This window comes from Mustelus asterias, chromosome 7 (assembly GCF_964213995.1).
Source record: "Mustelus asterias chromosome 7, sMusAst1.hap1.1, whole genome shotgun sequence".
Taxonomy (NCBI): domain Eukaryota; kingdom Metazoa; phylum Chordata; class Chondrichthyes; order Carcharhiniformes; family Triakidae; genus Mustelus; species Mustelus asterias.
Window position 1 is genome coordinate 107918197 of NC_135807.1, and position 23797 is coordinate 107941993.

The window sequence follows — 23797 nt, forward strand, 5'->3', positions numbered from 1 at the left end:
GCTCGAAAAGTCGAATGGCCTCCTGTTCCTATCTTCTATGTTTCCAGACCTACTGAGCACTTCCAGCGGTTTCTGGATTTTGTTTCCCATTCTACTTCAGTCTTCTTCAAAGACACTGTTAGAGATTGGTCTGAACCCTTTGTGTTAGAACATAGAACAGTACAGCACAGAACAGGCCCTTCAGCCCACGATGTTGTGCCGAGCTTTATCTGAAACCAAGATCAAGCTATCCCACTCCCTATCATCCTGGTGTGCTCCATGTGCCTATCCAATAACTGCTTAAATGTTCCTAAAGTGTCTGACTCCACTATCACTGCAGGCAGTCCATTCTACACCCCAACCACTCTCTGCGTAAAGAACCTACCTCTGATGTCCTTCCTGTATCTCCCACCACGAACCCTATAGTTATGCCCCCTTGTAATAGCTCCATCCACCCGAGGAAATAGTCTTTGAACGTTCACTCTATCTATCCCCTTCATCATTTTATAAACCTCTATTAAGTCTCCCCTCAGCCTCCTCTGCTCCAGAGAGAACAGCCCTAGCTCCCTCAACCTTTCCTCATAAGACCTACCCTCCAAACCAGGCAGCATCCTGGTAAATCTTCTCTGCACTCTTTCCAGCGCTTCCACATCCTTCTTATAGTGAGGTGACCAGAACTGCACACAATATTCCAAATGTGGTCTCACCAAGGTCCTGTACAGTTGCAGCATAACCCCACGGCTCTTAAACTCCAACCCCCTGTTAATAAAAGCTAACACACTATAGGCCTTCTTCCCAGCTCTATCCACTTGAGTGGCAACCTTTAGAGATCTGTGGATATGAACCCCAAGATCTCTCTCAGAACCCCAAGTGTTGTGGGACAGTCCAGCCTCATCATCCACCAACGGCTTCCAACGCTACACAGTGATGCAGTACAGGTACACAGGTCACTGAAAGTGGCAATGCAAGTGGAGAAGGTAGTCAAGAAGGCATACAGCATGCTTGCCTTCATCGGCCGGTATCGAGTTTAAAAATTGGCAAGTCATGTTGCAGCTTTATGGAACCTTAGTTAGGCCGCACCTGGAATATAGTGTTCAATTCTGGTTGCCACACTACCAGAAGGATGTGGAGGCTTTGGAGAGGGTACAGAGAAGATCTACCAGGGTGTTGCCTGGTATGGAGGGCATTAGCTATGGGGAGAGGTTGGAGAAACTTGGTTTGTTCTCACTGGAGCGACGGAGGTTGAGGGGAGACCTGAAAGAAGTCTACAAGATTATGAGAGGCATGGACAGAGTGGATCGGCAGAAGCTTTTTCCCAGGGTGGAAGAGTCAATTACTCGGGGGCATAGGTTTAAGGTGCGAGGGGCAAGGTTTAAAAGAGATGCACGAGGCAGATCTTTTACACAGAGAGTGGTGGGTGCCTGGAACTCGTTGCCGGGGGAGGTAGTGGAAGTGGATACGGTAGTGACTTTTAAGGGGTGTCTTGACAAGCACATCAATGCGATGGGAATAGAGGGATATGGTCCCCGGAAGGGTAGGGGGTTTTAGTTAAGTCAGGCAGCATGGTCGGTGCAGGCTTGGAGGGCCGAAGGGCCTGTTCCTGTGCTGTAATTTTCTTTGTTCTTTGTTCTAACAGCAGCCAATATTGCCAAGATTAAAGTTTTCAGGTAAATTAGCCTTCAGAACTGGCATTGCACATATTCCCAAGAATCCTCGTGATGATTTTATTTTAAATCTCCACACCATAGTGGTGCTTCATGTTGAGACTGTGAACAAATGTCGGCATGTTACTGCAGATAAGCAGTCAGAATTAGACTTTCTCGTCTCACATCATACAAAATCCCAAGTGCACCCCAGTTTGTTTTGACTGGAAATGGAACTGATACTGTTGAGTGATACTGATACTTACTGAGTCATCTCTCAAGAGTCCTGAGTCCCTTCAAATAACTTTCAAAATAACTTTGGTTTGAAAAAGCCAAATCCTATTCAACATAACAACTTCTTTATTCCTATTCTGCAGCCATTATGGAAGCATACAAAGTAGAAAAATAGAAGTGAGATAACAATGTCAGGAGCACATGACCACAGACAGTGATTTAAAGTCGTTAAATCTAGACAGCAATTATTAATAAATATGAGAATTGTACAATGCTGCACACTTGTACATATGCTAATATTCGGAACAAATATCTCAAAGGAGTAGTAGTTGGGCACAAAAAATGACTGGCTTATTCTTGTGTCATTAAGTTCTTTCAGTCCAACTGGATTTTGGTGGTGGTTATGTTCCATAAGAGCCTCTTTCCACCTTACCCTGTCACTATATCTTCTCGTCCTTCCTCACTGATTTTTCTACAACCGCACTATGTGGTATTGAATTTGACATTCCAAACTCTTTGAGTAAAGAGTTTCCTTTAACTCTTCATTAGGTTCATCTAGACTCTCTAAAATTAACGTCTGTGGTTTGGAATTCCCCCACAACTGAAAAACCCTCTCGACGTCGACTATTTTGAATTCCCTCAATGTTAAACACCTATAAGTCGGGCAGCATGGTCGGTGCAGGCTTGGAGGGCTGAAGGGCCTGTTCCTGTGCTGCAATTTTCTTTGTTCTGACTCAGCTACAAGAAACCACTGATTTGATTTGATTTATTATTGTCACATGTATTAACATAGTGAAAAGTATTGTTTCTTGCGCGCTATACAGACAAAACATACCGTTCATAGAGAAGGAAACGAGAGAGTGCAGAATGTAGTGTTACAGTCATAGCTAGGGTGTAGAGAAAAATCAACTTAATGCAAGGTTGGTCCATTCAAAAGTGTGACAGCAACAGGGAAGAAGCTGTTCTCGTTTCGGTTGGTACGTGACCTCAGACTTTTGTTAGCTTTTTCCCCGAAGGAAGAAGGTGGAAGAGAGAATATCCGGGGTGCGTGGGGTCCTTAATTATGCTGGCTGCTTTGCCGAGGCAGCAGGAAGTGTAGACAGAGTCAATGGATGGGAGGCTGGTTTGCGTGATGGATTGGGCTACATTCACGACCTTTTGTAGTTTCTTGCGGTCTTGGCAGAGCAGGAGCCATACCAAGCTGTGGTACAACCAGAAAGAATGGTTTCTATGGTTGATCTGTAAAAGTTGGATGATGTGCCAAATTTCCTTCGTCTTCTGAGAAAGTAGAGGCATTGGTGGGCTTTCTTAACTATAGTGTCGGCATGGGGGGACCAGGACAGGTTGTAGGCGATCTGGAAACCTAAAAACTTGAAGCTCTCGATCCTTTCTACTTCGTCCCCATTGATGTAGACAGGAAATGTTCTCCTTTACGCTTCCTGAAGTCGATGACAATCTCCTTCGTTTTGTTGACATTGAGGGAGAGGATTATTGTTGCCACAGCAGTTCACCAGATTCTCTATCTCATTCCTGTAGTCTGTCTTGTCATTGTTTGAGATCCAACCCACTACGGTGGTGTCATCAGAAAACTTGAAAATCGAATTGGAGGGGTATTTGGCCGCACAGTCATAGGTGTACAAGGAGTATACTAGGGGGCTGAGAACACAGCATTATGGGGCACCGGTGTTGAGGATCATCATGGAGGAGGTGTTGTTGCCTATCTTTACTGATCCCCTGGATCAAACAAAAACCTGTCAAAACTTTGTGGGCAACTGTCAGTAAAACTTTTTTTGTTATTTCATAGGACGTGGGCAATGTTGGCCAGCATTTTCTTTGTTGACCATCCCTAATTATGTTGGAGAATGCAAGATTTAGTGAGAGGGAAGAACTGAGGGAGATCAATATTAGTAGAGAAACGGTCTGAGAAAATTGAGAGCATTGAAGGTGGATAAATCCCCAGGACCCGATAATCTACATCCCAGAGTACTAAAGGAAGTGGCTCTAGAAATAGTGGATGCATTGATGGTCATCTTTCTGGATTCTATAGACTACGGAACAGTCTCTGCAGATTGGAGGGTAGCTAACATCACTCCAATATTCAAAAAGGGAGGTAGAGAGAAAACAGGGAATTATAGACCAGTAAGCCTAACATCGATAGTGGGAAAAATTCTCAAATCCATTATCAAGGACTTTATAGCGGAGCATTTAGATAGCAGTAGCAGGATCAGACAGAGTCAGCATGGATTTATGAAGGGGAAATCATGCTTGACAAATCTGTTGGAATTCTTTGAAGACGTAACTAGTAGAGTTGACAAGATGGAGTCAGTCGATATGGTATATTTGGACTTTCAAAAAGTATTTGATAAACTTCTGCATAAGAGATTCTTGTGCAAGATTAAAGTGCATGGGATTGGGGGAAGTGTATTGAGATGGATAGAAAACTGGTTGGCAGAGAGGAAACAAAGAGTATGAATTAATGGGTGCTTTTCAAATTGGCAGGCAGTAACGAGTGGAGTGCCACAGGGATTGGTGCTGGGACCCCAGCTATTCACAATATATAATGATTTGGATGAGGGAACAAAATGTAATATCTCAAAGTTTGCAGATGATACTAAGTTCTGTGGGAGGGTGAACTGTGACAAGGATGCAGAGATCATTCAGCAGGTTGGATGAGTGGGCTAATCAGTGGCAGATGCAGTACAATTTGGATAAGTGTGAAATTATGGGGGTGGGGTGGGGTGGGTGGGTGGGGGGGTTGTGTGCAGTAGGATCTGGGTGTCCTTGTGCACCAGTCACGGAAGCCAAGCATGCAGGTGCAGCAGGCGGTAAAGAAGGCAAATGGTATGTTGGCCTTCATTGCAAGAGGTTTTGATTATAGGTAGATGCAGGAGGGATGTTCCCGATGGTGGGGGTGCCCAGAACCAGGGGGTCACAGTATGAGGATACAGGGTAGACCATTTCAGATGGGGGTGAGAAGACATTTCTTTACCCAAAGAGTGGTGAGTCTGTGGAATTCATTACCACAGGAAGTAAGTATCATAGAATCCCTACAATGCAGGAGGCCATTCAGCCCATCGCGTCTACACTGACAACAATCCCACCTTTGTGTAAAAAATCGGAGGTTTTTTTTTTAAAACAGGAAGTGGGCCCAGCAGGAGTCTGGGAAGGTTTTTGGAGGGTTTAAAAGTAGGCCGCACTTTTGAGCGGGCAGCGTCGTTAGCGGGCAGCAGAGTGAGCAGGAGGCAGAGTGAAAGCTGTAGGGCTTTGGCTCACAGGGCTGGGGTGAGCAGGGGTGAGTTAATTCATTTTTTGCTGTTTCTACCTGGTACTGGCAAGGTATCTAGAGGGGATGGGTGTGAAGGCAGTGCTATGTTCCTCTTGCACTATGTTCGAGGTGAGGGACGACGTCAGTGTCCCTGCTGATTATACCTGTGAGAAGTGCATCCATCTGCAGCTCCTCCAAAACCGTGTAAGGGAACTGGAGCTGGAGTTGGAGGAACTTAGGATCATTAGGGATGCAGAGATGGCCATAGACAGAAGCTTCAGGGATACAGTTACTCCGCGGAATGAAAATAGATGGGTGACGGTGAGAGGGGCTGGGAAGAAGCAGTCGGTGCAGGGATCCCCTGTGGTCGTTCCCCTTAGCAATAAGTATTCCGCTTTGGATACGGTTGAGGGGGACGACATACCAGTGGTGAGCCGCAGTGAGAGGATCTCCGGCACTGAGTCCGTCCCTGTGGCTCAGGAGGGTAAGGAGGAGAGCGGGAGGGCAATAGTTATTGGGGACTCATTAGTTAGAGGGATAGATAGGAGGTTCTGTGGCAGCAAAAGAGACTCGAGGATGGTTTGTTGCCTTGCGGATGGCAGGGTCCGTGACGTCTCGGACCGTGTTTTCCGGATTCTTAAGGGGGAGGGGAAACAGTCACAAGTCGTGGTACACATTGGTACCAACGACATAGGTAAGAGAAGGGACGGGGATTTAAAACAGGAATTTCGGGAGCTGGGCTGGAAGCTGAGAGCAAAGACAAAACATGTGGTCATCTCTGGTACGCTACCGGTGCCACGTGATAGCGAGTTGAGGAACAGGGAGAGAGTGCACTTAAACATGTGGTTGCAGGGATGGTGCAGGAGGGAGGGTTTCAGATACGTGGATAATTGGAACACGTTCTGGGGAAGGTGGGACCTCTACAAACAGGACGGGGTGCACCTGAACCAGAGGGGCACCAATATCCTGGGAGGGAAATTTGATACGGCTGTTCAGGGGGGTTTAAACTAATTTGTCAGGGGAGTGGGAAAAGGAGTTGTAGTCCGGAAGTCAGTGTTGAGGGTGGTGAGATATTGGGGAAGGTATCAAGGTCAAGGGTGGGTACCGGTAGACAGGAAGATGGGTTGAAGTGTGTCTACTTCAATGCAAGGAGCATCCGGAACAAGGGGGATGAACTTGGGGCGTGGATTGCTACTTGGGACTACGATGTTGTGGCCATTACGGAGACGTGGGTAGAACAAGGACAGGAATGGTTGTTGGACGTTCCGGGGTATAGATGTTTCAGTAAGTGTAGGGAAGCTGGTAAAAGAGGTGGAGGAGTAGCATTGTTAATCAAGGATAGTTTAACGGCTGCGGAAAAGCACTTTGAGGGGGATATGCACACTGAGGTAATATGGGCTGCAGTTAGAAACAGGAAAGGAGCGGTCACGTTGCTAGGAGTTTACTATAGGCCCCCAAATAGTAATAGAGATGTGGAGGAAGAAATTGCTAAGCAGATTATGGATACGTGTGGGGGTCACAGGGTAGTTGTCATGGGGGACTTTAACTTTCCAAATATTGATTGGAACCTTTGTAGGTCAAATAGTTTGGATGGGGCACTTTTTGTGCAGTGTGTGCAGGAGGGTTTCCTGACACAATATGTGGATAGGCCGACAAGGGGTGAGGCCACATTGGATTTGGTACTGGGAAATGAACCGGGCCAAGTGTTAGATTTGGTTGTGGGAGAGAACTTTGGAGATAGTGACCACAATTCGGTGTCTTTTGTTATTGCAATGGAGAGGGATAGGGCCGGACGGCAGGGCAAGGCTTACAATTGGGGGAGAGGTAATTATGATGCGATTAGGCAAGAATTAGGGGGCATAAGATGGGAACAGAAACTGTCAGGGAAAGGCACTGATGAAAAGTGGAACTTTTTCAAGGAACAAATACTGGGTGTCCTTGATTGGTATGTCCCTGTCAGGCAGGGAGGAAATGGCCGAGTGAGGGAACCGTGGTTCACAAAAGAGGTGGAATGTCTTGTGAAAAGGAAGAGGGAAGCTTATGTAGGGATGAGGAAACAAGGTTCAGATGGCTAGATTGAGGGTTACAAGTTAGCAAGGAATGAGCTGAAAAAGGGGCTGAGGAGAGCTAGGAGGGGACATGAGAAGTCCTTGGCGGGTCGGATCAAGGAAAACCCCAAGGCTTTTTACTCTTATGTGAGGAATAAAAGAATGACCAGGGTGAGGTTAGGGCCGGTCAAGGACAGTGGTGGGAACTTGTGTATGGAATCAGTAGAGATAGGCGAGGTGATGAATGAATACTTTTCTTCAGTGTTCACCAAGGAGAGGGGCCATGTTTTTCAGGAAGAGAAGGTGTTACAGGCTAATAAGCTGGAGGAAATAGATGTTCGGAGGGAGGATGTATTGGCAGTTTTGAATAAACTGAAGGTCGATAAGTCCCCTGGGCCTGATGAAATGTATCCTAGGATTCTTTGGGAGGCGAGGGATGAGATTGCAGAGCCTTTGGCTTTGATCTTTGGGTCCTCGCTGTCCACGGGGATGGTGCCAGAGGACTGGAGAGTGGCAAATGTTGTTCCTCTGTTTAAGAAAGGGAATAGAAATGACCCTGGTAATTATAGACCGGTTAGTCTGACTTCGGTGGTTGGTAAATTGATGGAAAAGGTCCTTAGGGATGGGATTTACGACCATTTAGAAAGATGCGGATTAATCCGGGATAGTCAGCACGGATTTGTGAAGGGCAAATCGTGCCTCACAAATTTGATAGAATTTTTTGAGGAGGTAACTAGGTGTGTTGATGAAGGTAGGGCGGTTGATGTCATATACATGGATTTTAGTAAGGCGTTTGATAAGGTCCCCCATGGTCGGCTTATGATGAAAGTAAGGAGGTGTGGGATAGAGGGAAAGTTGGCCGATTGGATAGGTAACTGGCTATCTGATCGAAGACAGAGGGTGGTGGTGGATGGAAAATTTTCGGACTGGAGGCAGGTTGCTAGCGGAGTGCCGCAGGGATCGGTGCTTGGTCCTCTGCTCTTTGTGATTTTTATTAATGACTTAGAGGAGGGGGCTGAAGGGTGGATCAGTAAATTTGCTGATGACACCAAGATTGGTGGAGTAGTGGATGAGGTGAAGGGCTGTTGTAGGCTGCAAAGAGACATAGATAGGATGCAAAGCTGGGCTGAAAAATGGCAAATGGAGTTTAACCCTGATAAATGTGAGGTGATTCATTTTGGTAGGACTAATTTAAATGTGGATTACAGGGTCAAAGGTAGGGTTCTGAAGACTGTGGAGGAACAGAGAGATCTTGGGGTCCATATCCACAGATCTCTAAAGGTTGCCACTCAAGTGGATAGAGCTGTGAAGAAGGCATATAGTGTGTTAGCTTTTATTAACAGGGGGTTGGAGTTTAAGAGCCGTGGGGTTATGCTGCAACTGTACAGGACCTTGGTGAGACCGCATTTGGAATATTGCGTGCAGTTCTGGTCACCTCACTATAAGAAGGATGTGGAAGCGCTGGAAAGAGTGCAGAGGAGATTTACCAGGATGCTGCCTGGTTTGGAGTGTCGGTCTTTTGAGGAAAGGTTGAGGGAGCTGGGGCTGTTCTCTCTGGAGCGGAGGAGATTGAGGGGAGACTTAATAGAGGTTTATAAAATGATGAAGGGGATAGATAGAGTGAACGTTCAAAGACTATTTCCTCGGGTGGATGGAGCTATTACAAGGGGGCATAACTATAGGGCTCGTGGTGGGAGATACAGGACGGATATCAGAGGTAGGTTCTTTACGCAGAGAGTGGTTGGGGTGTGGAATGGACTGCCTGCAATGATAGTGGAGTCAGACACTTCAGAAACATTTAAGCGGTTATTGGATAGGCACATGGAGCACACCAGGATGATAGGGAGTGGGATAGCTTGATCTTGGTTTCAGATAAAGCTCGGCACAACATCGTGGGCCGAAGGGCCTGTTCTGTGCTGTACTGTTCTATGGAGTGTGGGAGGAAACCAGAGCACCTGGAGGAAACCCACGCAAACACAGGGAGAATGTGTAAACTCCACACAGTGACCCAAGGCCAGAATTGAACCCGGATCCCTGGCGCTGTGAGGCAGCAGTGCTAACCACCATGCCACCGTGCCGCCCAAGTAGTTGAATGTATTCAAGAGATGGCTAGATATAGCACTTGGGGCGAATGGGATCAAATGTTATGAGGAGAAAGCAGGATTAGGCTATTGAATTGGATGATCAGCCATGATCATGTTGAATGGTGGAGCAGGTTCGAAGAGCCGAATAGCCTCCTCCTGTGCCTATCTCCTATGTTTCTATGTCCCCCAGGTGGTAGTGGTGAGCTGCCTTCTTGAACCATTACAGTCCATATGGTGTAGGTACATCCACAGTGCTGTTACATGAATGCCAAACACTGTTCCTTCTTTTCTGGTCCTAATTCTCGAGTCAATCTCTCTCTCGAACCAATTTTGTATGAAGTGATACATGTCAACCACAATAGGTTTTAGTGAAACAGCTATGCGTAAGCTGTGACAACACAAGACAAGGAATGAGAAAAGCAATGTGTTTTCATAAAGGGAGGATCAATCAGTAGCATGAGGTGGGCATTGGGACCAGTTCAGGAACAGGGAGCATCTATTATTGAAATGGGGCAAGTTGCACCTCAACAGGACTGGGACAGATGTCCTTGGTTGGGGTGGGGCCAAATGTTCACTACTGTGGTGGGGAAAGGTTTACATTAAATTGTCAGAAGGATGGGAAACAGCAAACAGAAATAGGACAGAAGAATAAGGTGCGTAAAGTGAGAATGTTGGACAGTATTTGTGAAGGAAGTTATTAGGGTAGGCGGTGGTTCAGTGGAATTGTCACTAGACTAGTAATCCAGACACCCAGGGTAATACCCTGGTTCAAATGGCGGATGGTGGAAATTAAACTCAATAAAACATCCGGATTCTGATGTCGAATGATGACCCTGAAACTATTGTCGTAAAAATCTATCTTGTTCACTAATATCCTTTAGGGATGAAAACCTGACATCCTTACCTGATCTGGCCTACATGTGACTCCAGACCAACAGCAATGTGGCTGATCGGGGCAGCACAGTGGTTAGCACTGCTGTCTCACAGTGCCAGGGTCCAGGGTTCAATTCCAGTTTTGGGGAACTGACTGTGGAATTTGCACGTTCTCCATGTGTATGTGTGGGTTTCCTCCTGATGCTCCAGTTTCCTCCCACAGTCCAAAGAACAAAGAAAAGTACAGCACAGGAACAGGCCCTTCAACCCTCCAAGCCTGTGTCAATCATGATGCTCTAACTAAACTTAAAAAAACTCTTCTGCCTTTACTTGGTCTTTATTCCCTTCCTATTCATATACCCATCCAGACGCCTCTTACCACCTCCTCTGGCAGCACGTTCCAGGCACCCACCACTCTGCATGAAACACATCCACCGCTCATCTCCATAGAAACCCTACAGTGCAGAAGGAGGCCATTCGGCCCATCAAGTCTGCAACGACCACAATCCCACCCAGGCCCTACCCCCATATCCTTACATATTTACCCGCTAATCCCTCTAACCTACGCATCTCAGGACTCTAAAGGGCAATTTTTAGCATGGCCAATCAACCTAACCTGCACATCTTTGGACTGTGAGAAGAAACTGGAGCACCCGGAGGAAACCCACGCAGACACGAATGTAAATGCGAATTCCCTTAAACTTACTCCCTCTCACCTTGAACCTGTGCCCCTTCGTAATTGACACTGACACTTTGGGAATAAGCCTCTATCTGATTGTGGGCGAATGGACGGTGAGGTGATTGTTGAGGGCTCAGACCCAAAACCAGCACAGGTTTCCTAAACAAGCAGAAGAAGAAATAGGGAAAGTATTTACAAGCCTTTTGCAGCAAGAAGCTACACGACCTGTTGCTTCTGCAAATTAATTCACCCATTTGGCCAGTTAGGAAACCAGACAGCTCTTGGAGGTTGACAATTGATTTTGGGAATTATATAAAATGATTCCATTAACAGAGCCAACAGTCACTACCAGCCCCCAGATCATGTTGAAACACAATGCACAGGCAAGATCAGTAATGGGTTCTGTTCTATTCCTTTACATCGGCACTGTCAGCATAAATTCACATTTGCATTTCAAAACCAATAACATACATGGACTTGTTTGCCCCAAGGGTTTCATAATTCTCCATCACTTTTCCATCGGAGCTTAGCTACAGATTAGAGAGCTTTTCACGACTTGACTGTTTAATTCAATATGTGGATGGCCTTCTGCTTCAAACAAGCACCAGAGATGAACATCTTCAATTGTTGGATGAATTGTTAACCTTCCTCACATCTTTAGGACATAAAGATACAAATAATGAAGCCTAAGGTGGTGTACTTGGGGACAGTGGCAACGCACGGGAAGTGCAAAATTGAACAAAAGTGCATTGAATCAATTGTGTGGTTGCCCCTCCCACAAAATGTAAATTTACTCTGATCACTTTTAGGATTGGTGGGGTATTGTAAGAATCATATTGATCGTTTTGCCACTAAAGTTGCTCCATTATCAAATCTTTATAGAAGAACGCTCTGTGGCAGTTGTCCAAGCAACACAAATAGGCTGTTTTAGAATTAAAACAGCATTACAAGTGCTGAATCTAGAACTCCCATTCGCATTAGAAGTTGCAACAACAGATTCAACTATTTCAACAGTGCTTTTGCAGGAACATCATAGGAAACTTGGACCGGTGGCTTATGCCTCTGGACTTTTGACCTCAGTTGAGCAGGGATTATGTGAAAGGCATCTGTTCTCAATTTTTTGCGTGGTGCAGTATTTTTCATACACAATTGGGATTAATCTATTAACAATCTTAACGGAACACATTCCCATTCAATTGTTGTTAGATTGACGGATTAAAGATGGTTCAGTTAGTCAGATTCAGAAAGAATGGTGGACTTTAATACTTCAAGGTAAAGATATCGGGGTTAAACGAACAACACTGCTCACATTTTTAGCTGACAGTTTAAATTACAGTGGCAAGCCTCATGAGTGTTAAATTGTGGCAACAAATAATCCCAAGGGAACATTTGTTCCAAAACAACAGGGGAAAAGGTCCCTAAATTCCAATTCTGCTCGATCAAGAACTATATCTGACATACCTACACAAAGAGAAGCCACATAACAGGTTTTGAATATTTTTGTTGATGGATCCTCTATGGTAGAGGATGGTAATAGAATGACAGGATGTGGAATATATGTGGAGGATCAGCACGAATACCTCTCATTGAATTACCTAGGGGAATGGGTGCTCAAGCTGTGGCTTATGTGGTTAGTCACCGTAATAAGTTTCCACCACCTGTAGATGTACTCTCAGACAGCATGTATGTTTGCAGCAGCTGCACTAATTTCCTGCTATTCTGGGAAGCTGGAGGTTGTGTTTCAGCAGACAGAAAACCTCGACCTCACCACCCTTACTAAATTACATTTTACAAATTGCCCAAGGACGGGAATGTGGGATTGTTAAGGTTAAGGCACATCATGTAACCTCTCCTGTCAGGAATTTTCAAGGAGATGAACTGACAAACCAAGGTGCTCAAGAGAACTATGGGAGACTCCAGTGGGTGAACAGATGGATGCTGTTACTGTAAGTCAGGTTAATACAGGAGATCTTAAACAAGCTGAGTGCAGTGATGATGATTTAAAACAATTACAGGGAGAACATGTTCTGCTTTCTCTGCCAAATGAAAAAAGATAAGAACAAGCCCATCCTGCAACTGTAACTTAAGAATAGAACATAGAACAGTACAGCACAGTACAAGCCCTTCGACCCATGATGTTGTGCCAAACCTTTTCCGAAACCAAGATCAAGCTATCCCACTCCCTATCATCCTGGTGTGCTCAATGTGCCTATCCAATAACCACTTGAAAGTTCCTAAAGTGTCCGACTCCACTATCACAGCAGGCAGTCCATTCCACACCCCAACCACTCTCTGAGTAAAGAACCTACCTCATACATCCCTCCTATATCTCCCAACACGAACCTTATAGTTATGCCCCTAGTAACAGCTACATCCAACCGAGGAAATAGTCTCTGAACGCCCAAATGGACAGTATGTAGTGCCAACCCAAGATCACAATCAAATTATTTACCAATGCCACTATATACAGGGTCATCAGGGAACAGAAACAACTATTAGATGAATTAAAGGATTATGTTGGTGCCTAATGTGGACATGCATGTAAAGAACTATGTAGACAATGGTTTAATATGTGCCCAAAAAAATCCACAAGTAAAGGGGAATGAGGCATACAAGACCAGTTGAAAGACCATGGATTGATACAAATAGATTATATTGGTCCTTTACCACCATGTTATGGGGGATATAAAGAACAAAGAACAAAGAACAGTACAGCACAGGAAACAGGCCCTTCGGCCCTCCAAGCCCGTGCCGCTCCTTGGTCCAACTAGACCAATCGTTTGTATCCCTCCATTCCCAGGCTGCTCATGTGACTATCCAGGTAAGTCTTAAACGATGTCAGCGTGCCTGCCTCCACCACCCTACTTGGCAGCGCATTCCAGGCCCCCACCACCCTCTGTGTAAAAAACGTCCCTCTGATGTCTGAGTTATACTTCGCCCCTCTCAGCTTGAGCCCATGACCCCTCGTGATCGTCACCTCCGACCTGGGAAAAAGCTTCCCACTGTTCACCCTATCTATACCCTTCATAATCTTATATACCTCTATTAGATCTCCCCTCATTCTCCGTCTTTCCAAAGAGAACAACCCCAGTCTACCCAATCTCTCCTCATAGCTAAGACCCTCCATACCAGGCAACATCCTGGTAAACCTTCTCTGCACTCTCTCCAATGCCTCCACGTCCTTCTGGTAGTGCGGCGACCAGAACAGGACGCAGTACTCCAAATGTGGCCTAACCAGCGTTCTATACAGCTGCATCATCAGACTCCAGCTTTTATACTCTATACCCCGTCCTATAAAGGCAAGCATACCATATGCCTTCTTCACCACCTTCTCCACCTGTGTTGCCACCTTCAAGGATTTGTGGACTTGCACACCTAGGTCCCTCTGTGTTTCTATACTCCTGATGACTCTGCCATTTATTGTATAACTCCTCCCTACATTATTTCTTCCTAAATAGGTAAATAGGTAAAAATATAAATATATCCTAGTGATTATTGACACTTGCAGTAAGTGTGTTGAAGCATCCCCTACTTAAATTAATACTAAAGTGACAGCTAATACTCTAGCACAACAGGTGTTTACTAGGTGGGGACTTCCATGTAGTATCAAATCAGACCCAAGGTACTCATTTACTGTTCAAGTAATGAAACAGGAAGTTGTACCGGTTGTTAAACAGTGTTGGGACTAGCAACTGGGCAACCTTCAAACGGTGAATACGACTCCTGCTCAACTGAGCATTTAGAATCAAATTTTTTCTGATGCCCTCCTTTGCTTGGTTTCCCAGTTAGTATTCATGGTTGTGGTGCATAGCTAGTATTTCCGACGCATATCGTCTTCATACATAGACGATGTCTTCAGTATATGTCCTTTTCAAGGCCCGGATGCCTATAATCATACATGTATGATGTCTCCAAATAGATGTCGAAGTTGGATGCTAGATGAGATGTCCATACAAATAAGACATAGACCACCCTCCATGTGTGGATCTCCGTGTATGTCTTCTATCATAGTTCTAAGTTTACGTTTCAGGTAAGGATTGTAAGGAATTTTTATCATTTGGATGTCACATCCTGTCAATTAATATTACCAAATCCAAGTAGAAGTTTTATGTCAACCATTTTAATAAAAGATTGTGGAAGCAACCATCCTAAATTAAAATTTGTTCATTGATGATCTGATTATAAACTGGACATAACATCAGGTACTACCTTGATCTGTTGCAGGGAAATAGTCTTTTCTGTGGGAATTGTTCTTCTGATGCTGCTGAACAATGTGGCATTAATACAACCGGCATGAGGAAGGACAAGTGGGTGATTTATGGTTTACACCGTGAAACGCTGCATAGTGTGAAGATGGATAGTTATGGGTGAATCTAGATGCGATGGTTATTTCTGGGTATCTGTACACGTTTAAATATGAGTTTGTTATATAATGGTATAATCAAACTCATTGTGTTATGTTTCAATTTATACCAGGTTTAATTATGTCATGGCGTGTAACATCTTTTAGTGATAACTGTGTGCAATTTGTAATGTTATGTAGAACCTATATGCTGAGATGAAATTGATAGAATTCAAACTCCAATACAAATTCCTAATAAGTATAAATGGGGTGGTTGCAAAGGGGTTTATTATTACAGATAGGGATCATTTTAAATATCAAATATGTTGGAGAGTCAAACTTACACCCTCAGCACCTTCTTTGGTACATGGCACTCCTAAATCTGAATTTAAATTTTATTCTACTACCTCACCTTTCCCAATGATATATTATTATCCTGTAAATACCTTTGGACCTAAAATGGTTTAATAACAACAAATTTTAAGGGTGGCATGGTGGCACAGTGGTTAGCACTGCTGCCTCACAGTGCCAGGGATCCGAGTTCAATTCTGGCTTCAGGTGTCTGTGTGGAGTTTGCACATTCTCCCAGTGTCTGCATGGGTTTCCTCTGTGTGCTCCGATTTCCTCCCACACTCCAAAGATGTGCAGGACTGGGCATGCTAAATTGTCCCTTAGTGTCAGTGGGATTAGCAGGGTAGAAGGGCATGCTAAAACAATTAGTCAAATTATTAAACACAAGGCAATTGATGATGGGAAACAGCAGAATAGAACTTTATGTAGTTTTTACGGGAACTGGATGATGGAGCAACTGAGAGAGAATTTAGAACAGGCTAATTGGGGAAGGTTCCTTCTTGTATCAATAATGTACATTTAGATTATTTAAGTCGTGGACAAAGACATTCTAATGTGTGGGGTTACGGGGATAGGGTCTGGGTAGGATTGTTGTTGGTGCAGGCTCGATGGGCCGAATGGCCTCCTTCCTGCACTGTAGTGATTCTATTCTATGAAATATGAACTAGGTACTATAAGACAATGTTCGTTCTGAACTGATACCAGTTGTACTGGATTTCACTAAAATTCATTGACCAAATTGGTGTCCTTCTCACTCTCAAGTAAGGGAATTATATTTTTATTTAATACAGAGATTGTTAAATCAGGAAGTAACAGATGAGGAGCAGAAATGGTCTGATGGTTTAAAGAGTCGCCAGAGGAGGGAGTTAATTATTGATTTAGAAATGGCCTATAGTGTAGGAGTATCTATAGTTAATATTCTTGATTTGGTAAGTCTAGATATTAAATTCAAACATTAACCCAGCAGATTAAGCAAGTAATGACTGAGGTGAATAACAACTATCAGCATGCAGCATCAGGATTTCTGTTGCTACAACAGGACGGCACAGTGGTTAGCACTGCTGTCTCACAGCGCCAGACACCCAGGTTCAATTCCGGCCTTTGGTGACTGTCTGGGTGGAGTTTGCACATTCTCCCAGTGTCTGTGTGGATTTCTTCTGGGGACTCTGGTTGCTCCCAAGTGCTCCGGTTTCCTCCCAAAGGCGAAAGATGTGCAGGTTAGGTGGATTGGCCATGCTAAAATTGACCCTGAGTGTCAGCGGGATAAGCAGGGTCGATATGTCGGGTTATGGGGATAGGGATTGTTGTCAGTGCAGACTCAGTGGGCTGAATGGCCTCCTTCTGCACTGTAGAAATTCTATGAATATGCTAATAAATATATGGTAACGGTGTTAGAAGGGCATGCTAAAACAATCAATCAAATTATTAAACACAAGGCAATTGATGATGGGAAACAGCAGGATAGAACTTTATGTAGTTTTTATGGGAACTGGATGATAGAGCAACTTAGAGAGAATTTAGAACAGGCTAATCGGGGAAGGTTCCTTCTTGTATCAGTAATGTATATTTAGATTATTTAAGTCATGGACAAAGACATTCTAATGTGTCCCGATGTCAGTTTCGATGATTGGCCAAGGGTTGGTTAGAGAATAATTGTGGTGGAACGTTACATAAGGCTTTAGGATTAATAATAGGGATTCCAATGGGTACAATGAAATGCAAAGTATCAGAGGTTGAAAACATTGGTATCAATATGGATGGTATATGATAATATTTGACCTTATGTTGTAGAAAGAGAAAATTTTGGTGGCTGCTACTTTCTGATTGTTGGCATCCCTTTAAAGAATAATTATTTGCCCATGTCGCATATATTCAAATGAACAAGCATCTTGTTGATTTAAAGTTGATTAAAATCTAAAGTGTACTATGGAAATTAGAGGTCACGATATGGATATCACTAAAGTAGCTGATAAAGAAATGGGTGAGTGTTGCATTACTTCCTCATTAAACCACTCAATATGGAGCTCTAATTTGTAACATCACCCACACTACTTTATGTTTTCCCCACAAATTCCAACAAGATAAGGTTGTATTGAATGAGTTGACATACATCAAAGACAGCGATCACTATTAAACGTAACAGACTACTTTAGATGAATATTTTGAGCAATGTAATATTATCAACCTACTACTTGCAGGTTGATACCTACTACATTAAAACACATTAAGCTACTACCTATGAAATTTTCATTCAAGTGAAACAAACTGCTGAGAACATTGATCAGGATATTAAAGTTATAAAGGAAATGAGGTGGTGGCATGATTTTTGGAATTGAGGTTCCAGCATATAAATTCATCCTTTAATGTCTCATGTTGTAGTATTGATTATTTTATGCACTTTGATTTATTTGATACTATTTACTGTTCAGTTTGTAAAATGGAAAAGAGAAATAACACAACAGTTGAATGTGGAAGTGTTGTTACAAAAACGAGAATTTTGTTAATTGCAAATATAACATTTGTAATATGTTAATAGTTAGTTTGGCTGACTTCTTGCCACCTGTTTGAGAAGAAGTTTGGTTATGGTCTGTGTTCCACTTTTTTAGAAAGATAGACATAGAATCATAGAATCCCTACAGTGCAGAAGGAGGCCGTTTGGCCCATTGAGTCTGCACCCAGTCCCACCAGACCCCATCCCCATAACCCAATGCATTTACCCTAGCTAGTGCCCCTGACACTAAGGGGCAATTTAGCTAACCTGCACATCTTTGGACTGTGGGAGGAAACCGGAGCACCTGGAGGAAACCCACGCAGACACAGGGAGAATGTGCAAACTTCACAGACAGTGACCCAAGCCACCTTTCGGATGCAACGTTAAACCGAGGCCCAGTCTGCGATCTCAGGTGGATGTAGCCGATCTCAGAGCACTATTACAAAAAGAGCAGCTTAGTTCTCCTCGGTGTCCTGACCAATATTTATGCCTCTACCTATAAAGTCATAAAAGTATCATCTGGGTAACTTATTCTGGGTAACTGGCACTGTGAGGCAGCAGTGCTAACCACTGTGTCACCGTGATGCCCAATTTTGCTTTTTTTGCCTCATTTTGCTTTACACTTCAGATCAAGAGGAGGAACTGTGGTCACAAAGAGGAACGATGGCAACAATAGCGATTATAACAACAATAACATTAATAAACAGCAATTGTGACTGCAAGTTAAGCATGCTAGGATTTTGGTCAAGTGATAATCAAAGAACAAGGAAAAGTACAGCACAGGATAGGCATTTTGGCCCTCCAAACCTGCGTCGATCATGATACCTGCTGAAACAAAAACCGTGTGCACTTACGGGGTCCGTATCCTTCCATTTCCATCCTATTCATGTATTCATCTAGTTGCCTATTAAATGCCCCTATCGTACCTGCTTTCACCACCTCCCAGGGCAGCGCATTCCACACGTTCACCACCCTCTATGTAAAAAAACTTGCCTTGCACATCTCCTCTAAACTTTTCCCCACGCACCTTAAACCTATGTCCCCTAGTTCTTGACTTTTCTACCCTAGGAAAGAACATCTGACTATCCACTCTGTCCATGCCACTCATAATCTTGTAAACTTCCATCAAGTCACCCCCTCAAACTCCATCGTTCCAATGATAACAAACCAAGTTTATCCACCCTCTCCTCATAGCCAATACCCTCCAGAACAAGCAACATCTTGGTAAACCTCTTCTGTAACCTCTCCAAAACATCCACATCCTTCTGGTAGTGTGGTGACCAGAATTGAACACTATATTCTAAATGAGGCCGAACTAAGGTTCTGTACAACTGCAGCATGACCTGCCAATTTTTATACTCAATGCCTCAACTGATGAAGGCAAGCATGCCATATGCCTTCTTGACGACCTTATCCAACTGCGCTGCCACTTTCAGTGATCAGTGGACATGTACGCCCAGATCTCTGCTTGTGAATTCTCCTAAGGGTTCTACCATTTACTGTATAATTCCTCCATGCATTGGACCTTCCAAAATCTCACACCTGTCCTGATTAAACTCTATCTGCCATTTCTCCGCCCTAGTCTCCAACCGGTCTGTATCTTGCTGTATCCTCTTCACTATCCACAACTCCACCAATTTGTGTGTCATCTGCGAATTTCCTAATCAGACTAGCTATATTTTCCTCCAAATCATTTATATAAGCTACAAACAACAAAGGTCCCAGAGCCGATCCCTGTGGAACACTGCTAGTCACAGCCTTCCATTCAGAAAAGCACTGCTACCCTCTGTCTTCTATGGCCAAACACAGTAAGAAGTTTAACAACACCAGGTTAAAGTCCAACAGGTTTATTTGGTAGCAAAAGCCACACAAGCTTTCGAAGCTCTAAGCCCCTGTGGCCAAGCCAGCTCTGTGTCCATCTTGTCAGTTCTCCTCTGAGCCTGTGTGACTTCACCTTTCGTACCAGTCCACCATGAGGTACCTTGTCAAAGGCTTTACTGAAGTCCATGTATACAACATCCACTGCCTTTCCCTTAATCATCATAGTCACTTCCTCGAAAAACTCGATCAAGTTAGAGAGGAACAACTTCCCCTTCACAAAACCATGCTGTCTATCTCCAATAAGTCCATTTGTTTCCAAATGTGAGTAAATCCTGTCCCTAAGAATCTTTTCCAATAATTTCCCTACCACTGACGTAAAGCTCACCGGCCTATAATTTCCTGGATTACCCCTGCTGCTCTTTTTAAACAATGGAACAACATCTTCCAGAACTCTGGAACTTCACCAGAAATGAAGATTTCTGTCAATGAACCTATATTATGATGAACCTATAGAAAACAAGGTTGTAACGAAAATTACAATAGCCTTAAGTATCTACTTTCTCTCAATAGAACCATAGAAAATTACAGCTCAGAAACAGGCCTTTTGGCCCTTCTTGTCTGAGCCGAACCATTTTTTGCCTAGTCCCACTGACCTGCACTTGGACCATATCCCTCCACACCCCTCTCATCCATGAACCCGTCCAAGTTTTTCTTAAATGTTAAAAGCATTTACCACTTTATCCGGCAGCTCATTCCACACTCCCACCACTCTCTGCGTGAAGAAGCCCCCCCTAATATTCCCTTTAAACTTTTCTCCTTTCACCCTTAACCCATGCCCTCTGGTTTTTTTCTCCCCCAGCCTCAGCGGAAAAAGCCTGCTTGCATTCACTCTATCTATACCCTTCAAAATCTTATACACCTCTATCAAATCTCCCCTCAATCTTCTACGCTCCAGGGAATAAAGTCCCAACCTATTCAATCTCTCTCTGTAACTCAGCTTCTCAAGTCCCGGCAACATCCTTGTGAACCTTCTCTACACTCTTTCAATCTTATTTATATCCTTCCTGTAACTAGGTGACCAAAACTGTACACAATACTCCAAATTCGGCCTCACCAATGCCTTATATAACCTTACCATAACACTCCAACTTTTATACTCGATACTCCGATTTATAAAGGCCAATGTACCAAAGGCACTCTTTACGACCCTATCCACCTGTGACGTCACTTTTACGGAATTCTGTACCTGTATTCCCAGATCCCTCTGTTCAACTGCACTCTTCAGAGTTCTACCATTTACCCTGTACGTTCTACTTTGGTTTGTCCTTCCAAAGTGCAATATCTCACACTTGTCTGCGTTAAATTCCAATATACTTGTAAAATCCATTAATGTTCCCTCAGGCTTTTTTTCTTCAATTTCTTGATCTTGTTGTTCTTTATTTTAATCACTTCACATTGGTGACCATGCCTTTAGCTGCCAAGGCCCTTAGCTCTGGAATTCTACCCAAAACTCATTTTTCATCCCTTAAGGCACTCCTTAAAATGAATCTCCAACCAAACCGTTGCTCATTTCCCCCAGAATTGCTCTCATGGCTCAGTGTTCAATTTGGTTTGATAATACTTCAATGTAGCACCTTAAAACATTTTACAACAATAAACATGCCATATAAACAGATATCCTTCTCACTCTGGAAGTACCTTACTATTCTTTACGTTGGAGGAGTAACATGCTTTCCAACCTTCAGATTCTTACCATAGATTTTTCAAACTCAGTTTCTGAAGAGGTTGGTGACAAAGGGCTGACTGGACTCAATGATGGTGAACTCTCCACACTGGAAATGTAGTCTGGATCAGGAACATAAAGAATCTGCAAGAGAAACAGAAATGAAGAAATATTCAGCAACTTATTTCAAGCACACGCGTTAAAATTTAGGACAAGTGCTTACTTTAATGTCTTACTTAAGGTCAATAAATGCAAGTAACCAATACAATATGTTCCAGTTAATCATTTTAAAATAATGCTGCTTTGCACCTACAAGTCGTGGGCTCCCTGACGGCACGAGAAAAGCTGTGACATGAATTCAAGCACAGCTGTGCTGAATCAGCCAATCACAACTGGTGGGAACACACAACTGAACTTGGTGGAGGGAAAGAGGAGAATGAAGAATCAGACTTGCTCCTGCTCATCAACATCCAAGGTCCACTGGTGCAAGTGTAATTTATGGAGTTTGCAAAAGGGTTAGTATGGGTGGATTGGCCGTGCTAAATTGCCCTTTAGTGTCCAAAGATGTGGATTAACCCTGGTAAATGGTTATGGGTTTAGGGCGGAGGCCAGGACCTTGGTGGGATGCTCTTTTGGAGAGTCAGTGCAGATTTGATGGGCCAAATGGCCTCTTTCCACACTGTAGGGATTCTATAAGATCAGACCTGACCTTGATACTCTCAACAAACAAATAGGATCATAAGAACAGGAGTAGGCCATTCAGCCTGCTCTGCCATTCAATGGCTGATTGGACACTTCAATGCCTTTTACCCACAATAGCCCTTTTATGCCATTGTCAATCAGAAATCTATCAATCTCTACATTAAACATACACAACATACACTCAATACACAGAGCTCTCACAGATCTCTGGGATAAAGAATTCCAAAGATTCACCTCTAGGTAAAAACATTTCTTGGTCTAATTTTCATCCCCCTCATTTTGAACTAGTGTGCCCTGGTTCTAGATTCCCCAACCAAGGGAAGCATCGTACCTGCATTTACCCTGTCTATTCATTTAAGTATTTTGTAGGTTTCAATGAGATAACCCTTTATTCTTCAAAATTCTAGAGAATACAGGCCCAATTTGCACAATCTCTCTTCATAAGACAGTCCCACCATCCTCAGAATGGGTGAACCTTTGTTGCATTCCCTCAGTTGCCATAATACCCTTTCTGGGGTAAGGGGAGCAAAACTGCACACAGTACTCCAGGTGCGGTCTAATCAAGCTCCTATACAATTGAAGCAAAACCTCACTAATCCTGTATTCATTTCTTGTGATAAATGCTTGCATTCCAATCGCCTTTCTAATAGTTTGCTGCACCTGCATTTTAGCCTTCAGTGACTTATGGACAAGGACCCTGTAATAATTTAACCACACGCTGGTATCCCACCACCAACACCCTTTATTGTGCACCAAAGGAAAAAGCTGCTCCCACACTTATAGTTAGGTAGTCTTTACCTCAGGACCTACACCAGTCCAGGTAAATCTTAGAATCTTAGAATCCCTACAGCACAGAAAGAGGCCATTCGGCCCATCGAGTCTGCACCGACCACAATCCCACCCAGGCCCTATCCCCATATCTCTACATATTTTTACCCACTAATCCCTTTAACCTACGCATCCCAGGACACTAAGGGCAATTTTAGCATGGCCAATCAACCTAACCCGCACATCTTTGGACTGTGGGAGGAAACCGGAGCACCCGGAGGAAACCCACGCAGACACGAGGAGAATGTGCAAACTCCACACAGACAGTGACCCAAGCCGGGAATCGAACCCAGGTCCCTGGAGCTGTGAAGCAGCAGTGCTAATCACTGTGCTACGGCTTAAACCCCCACTTCCCATTAGGCAGGCCTCCACTCACTCAAGAAGGTAGCTCACATTCTAAAAAGTCCACGGGTAGATCTATAGATGATTTTGCATGGCCTTCGTGGTCATCATAAAATATCTCCCCCCTTAAGTCGGTGTCTCTCCCAGCACCTTCACCGTGAGGATGTGAAAGCGATTATTTTACACTTCTCTGAGGTTTTAGACAGCATACAGACACTGGCAGATTAACAGTAAAGAGTTAAATGATAACTTACACACATGGAGATGCAGTAAGAAAATTAAACAAGTAACTATGGTTTTAAAACAGAAAAGCTGATATTCTAAGTGTATTTCAAGCATTTTACTGTGATTGTTCGCTTTGGCCAATGCAAGTTATCGAAAGACGTGATGGG

The 23797-nt window shown here is 43.8% G+C and overlaps 1 protein-coding gene across 11 annotated transcripts in view; it reads right to left on the reverse strand.

The window, feature by feature from the left end:
• The window catches only part of oxr1a (oxidation resistance 1a), an 894274-nt gene that overhangs the window by 414202 nt on the left and 456275 nt on the right, over positions 1-23797 (reverse strand). For all 11 annotated transcript variants that reach the window (XM_078216653.1, XM_078216656.1, XM_078216650.1 and 8 more), the window contains one exon: positions 21564-21677. In XM_078216653.1, the coding sequence (XP_078072779.1) occupies positions 21564-21677 (114 nt within the window). The remainder of the gene's footprint in view (positions 1-21563; positions 21678-23797) is intronic.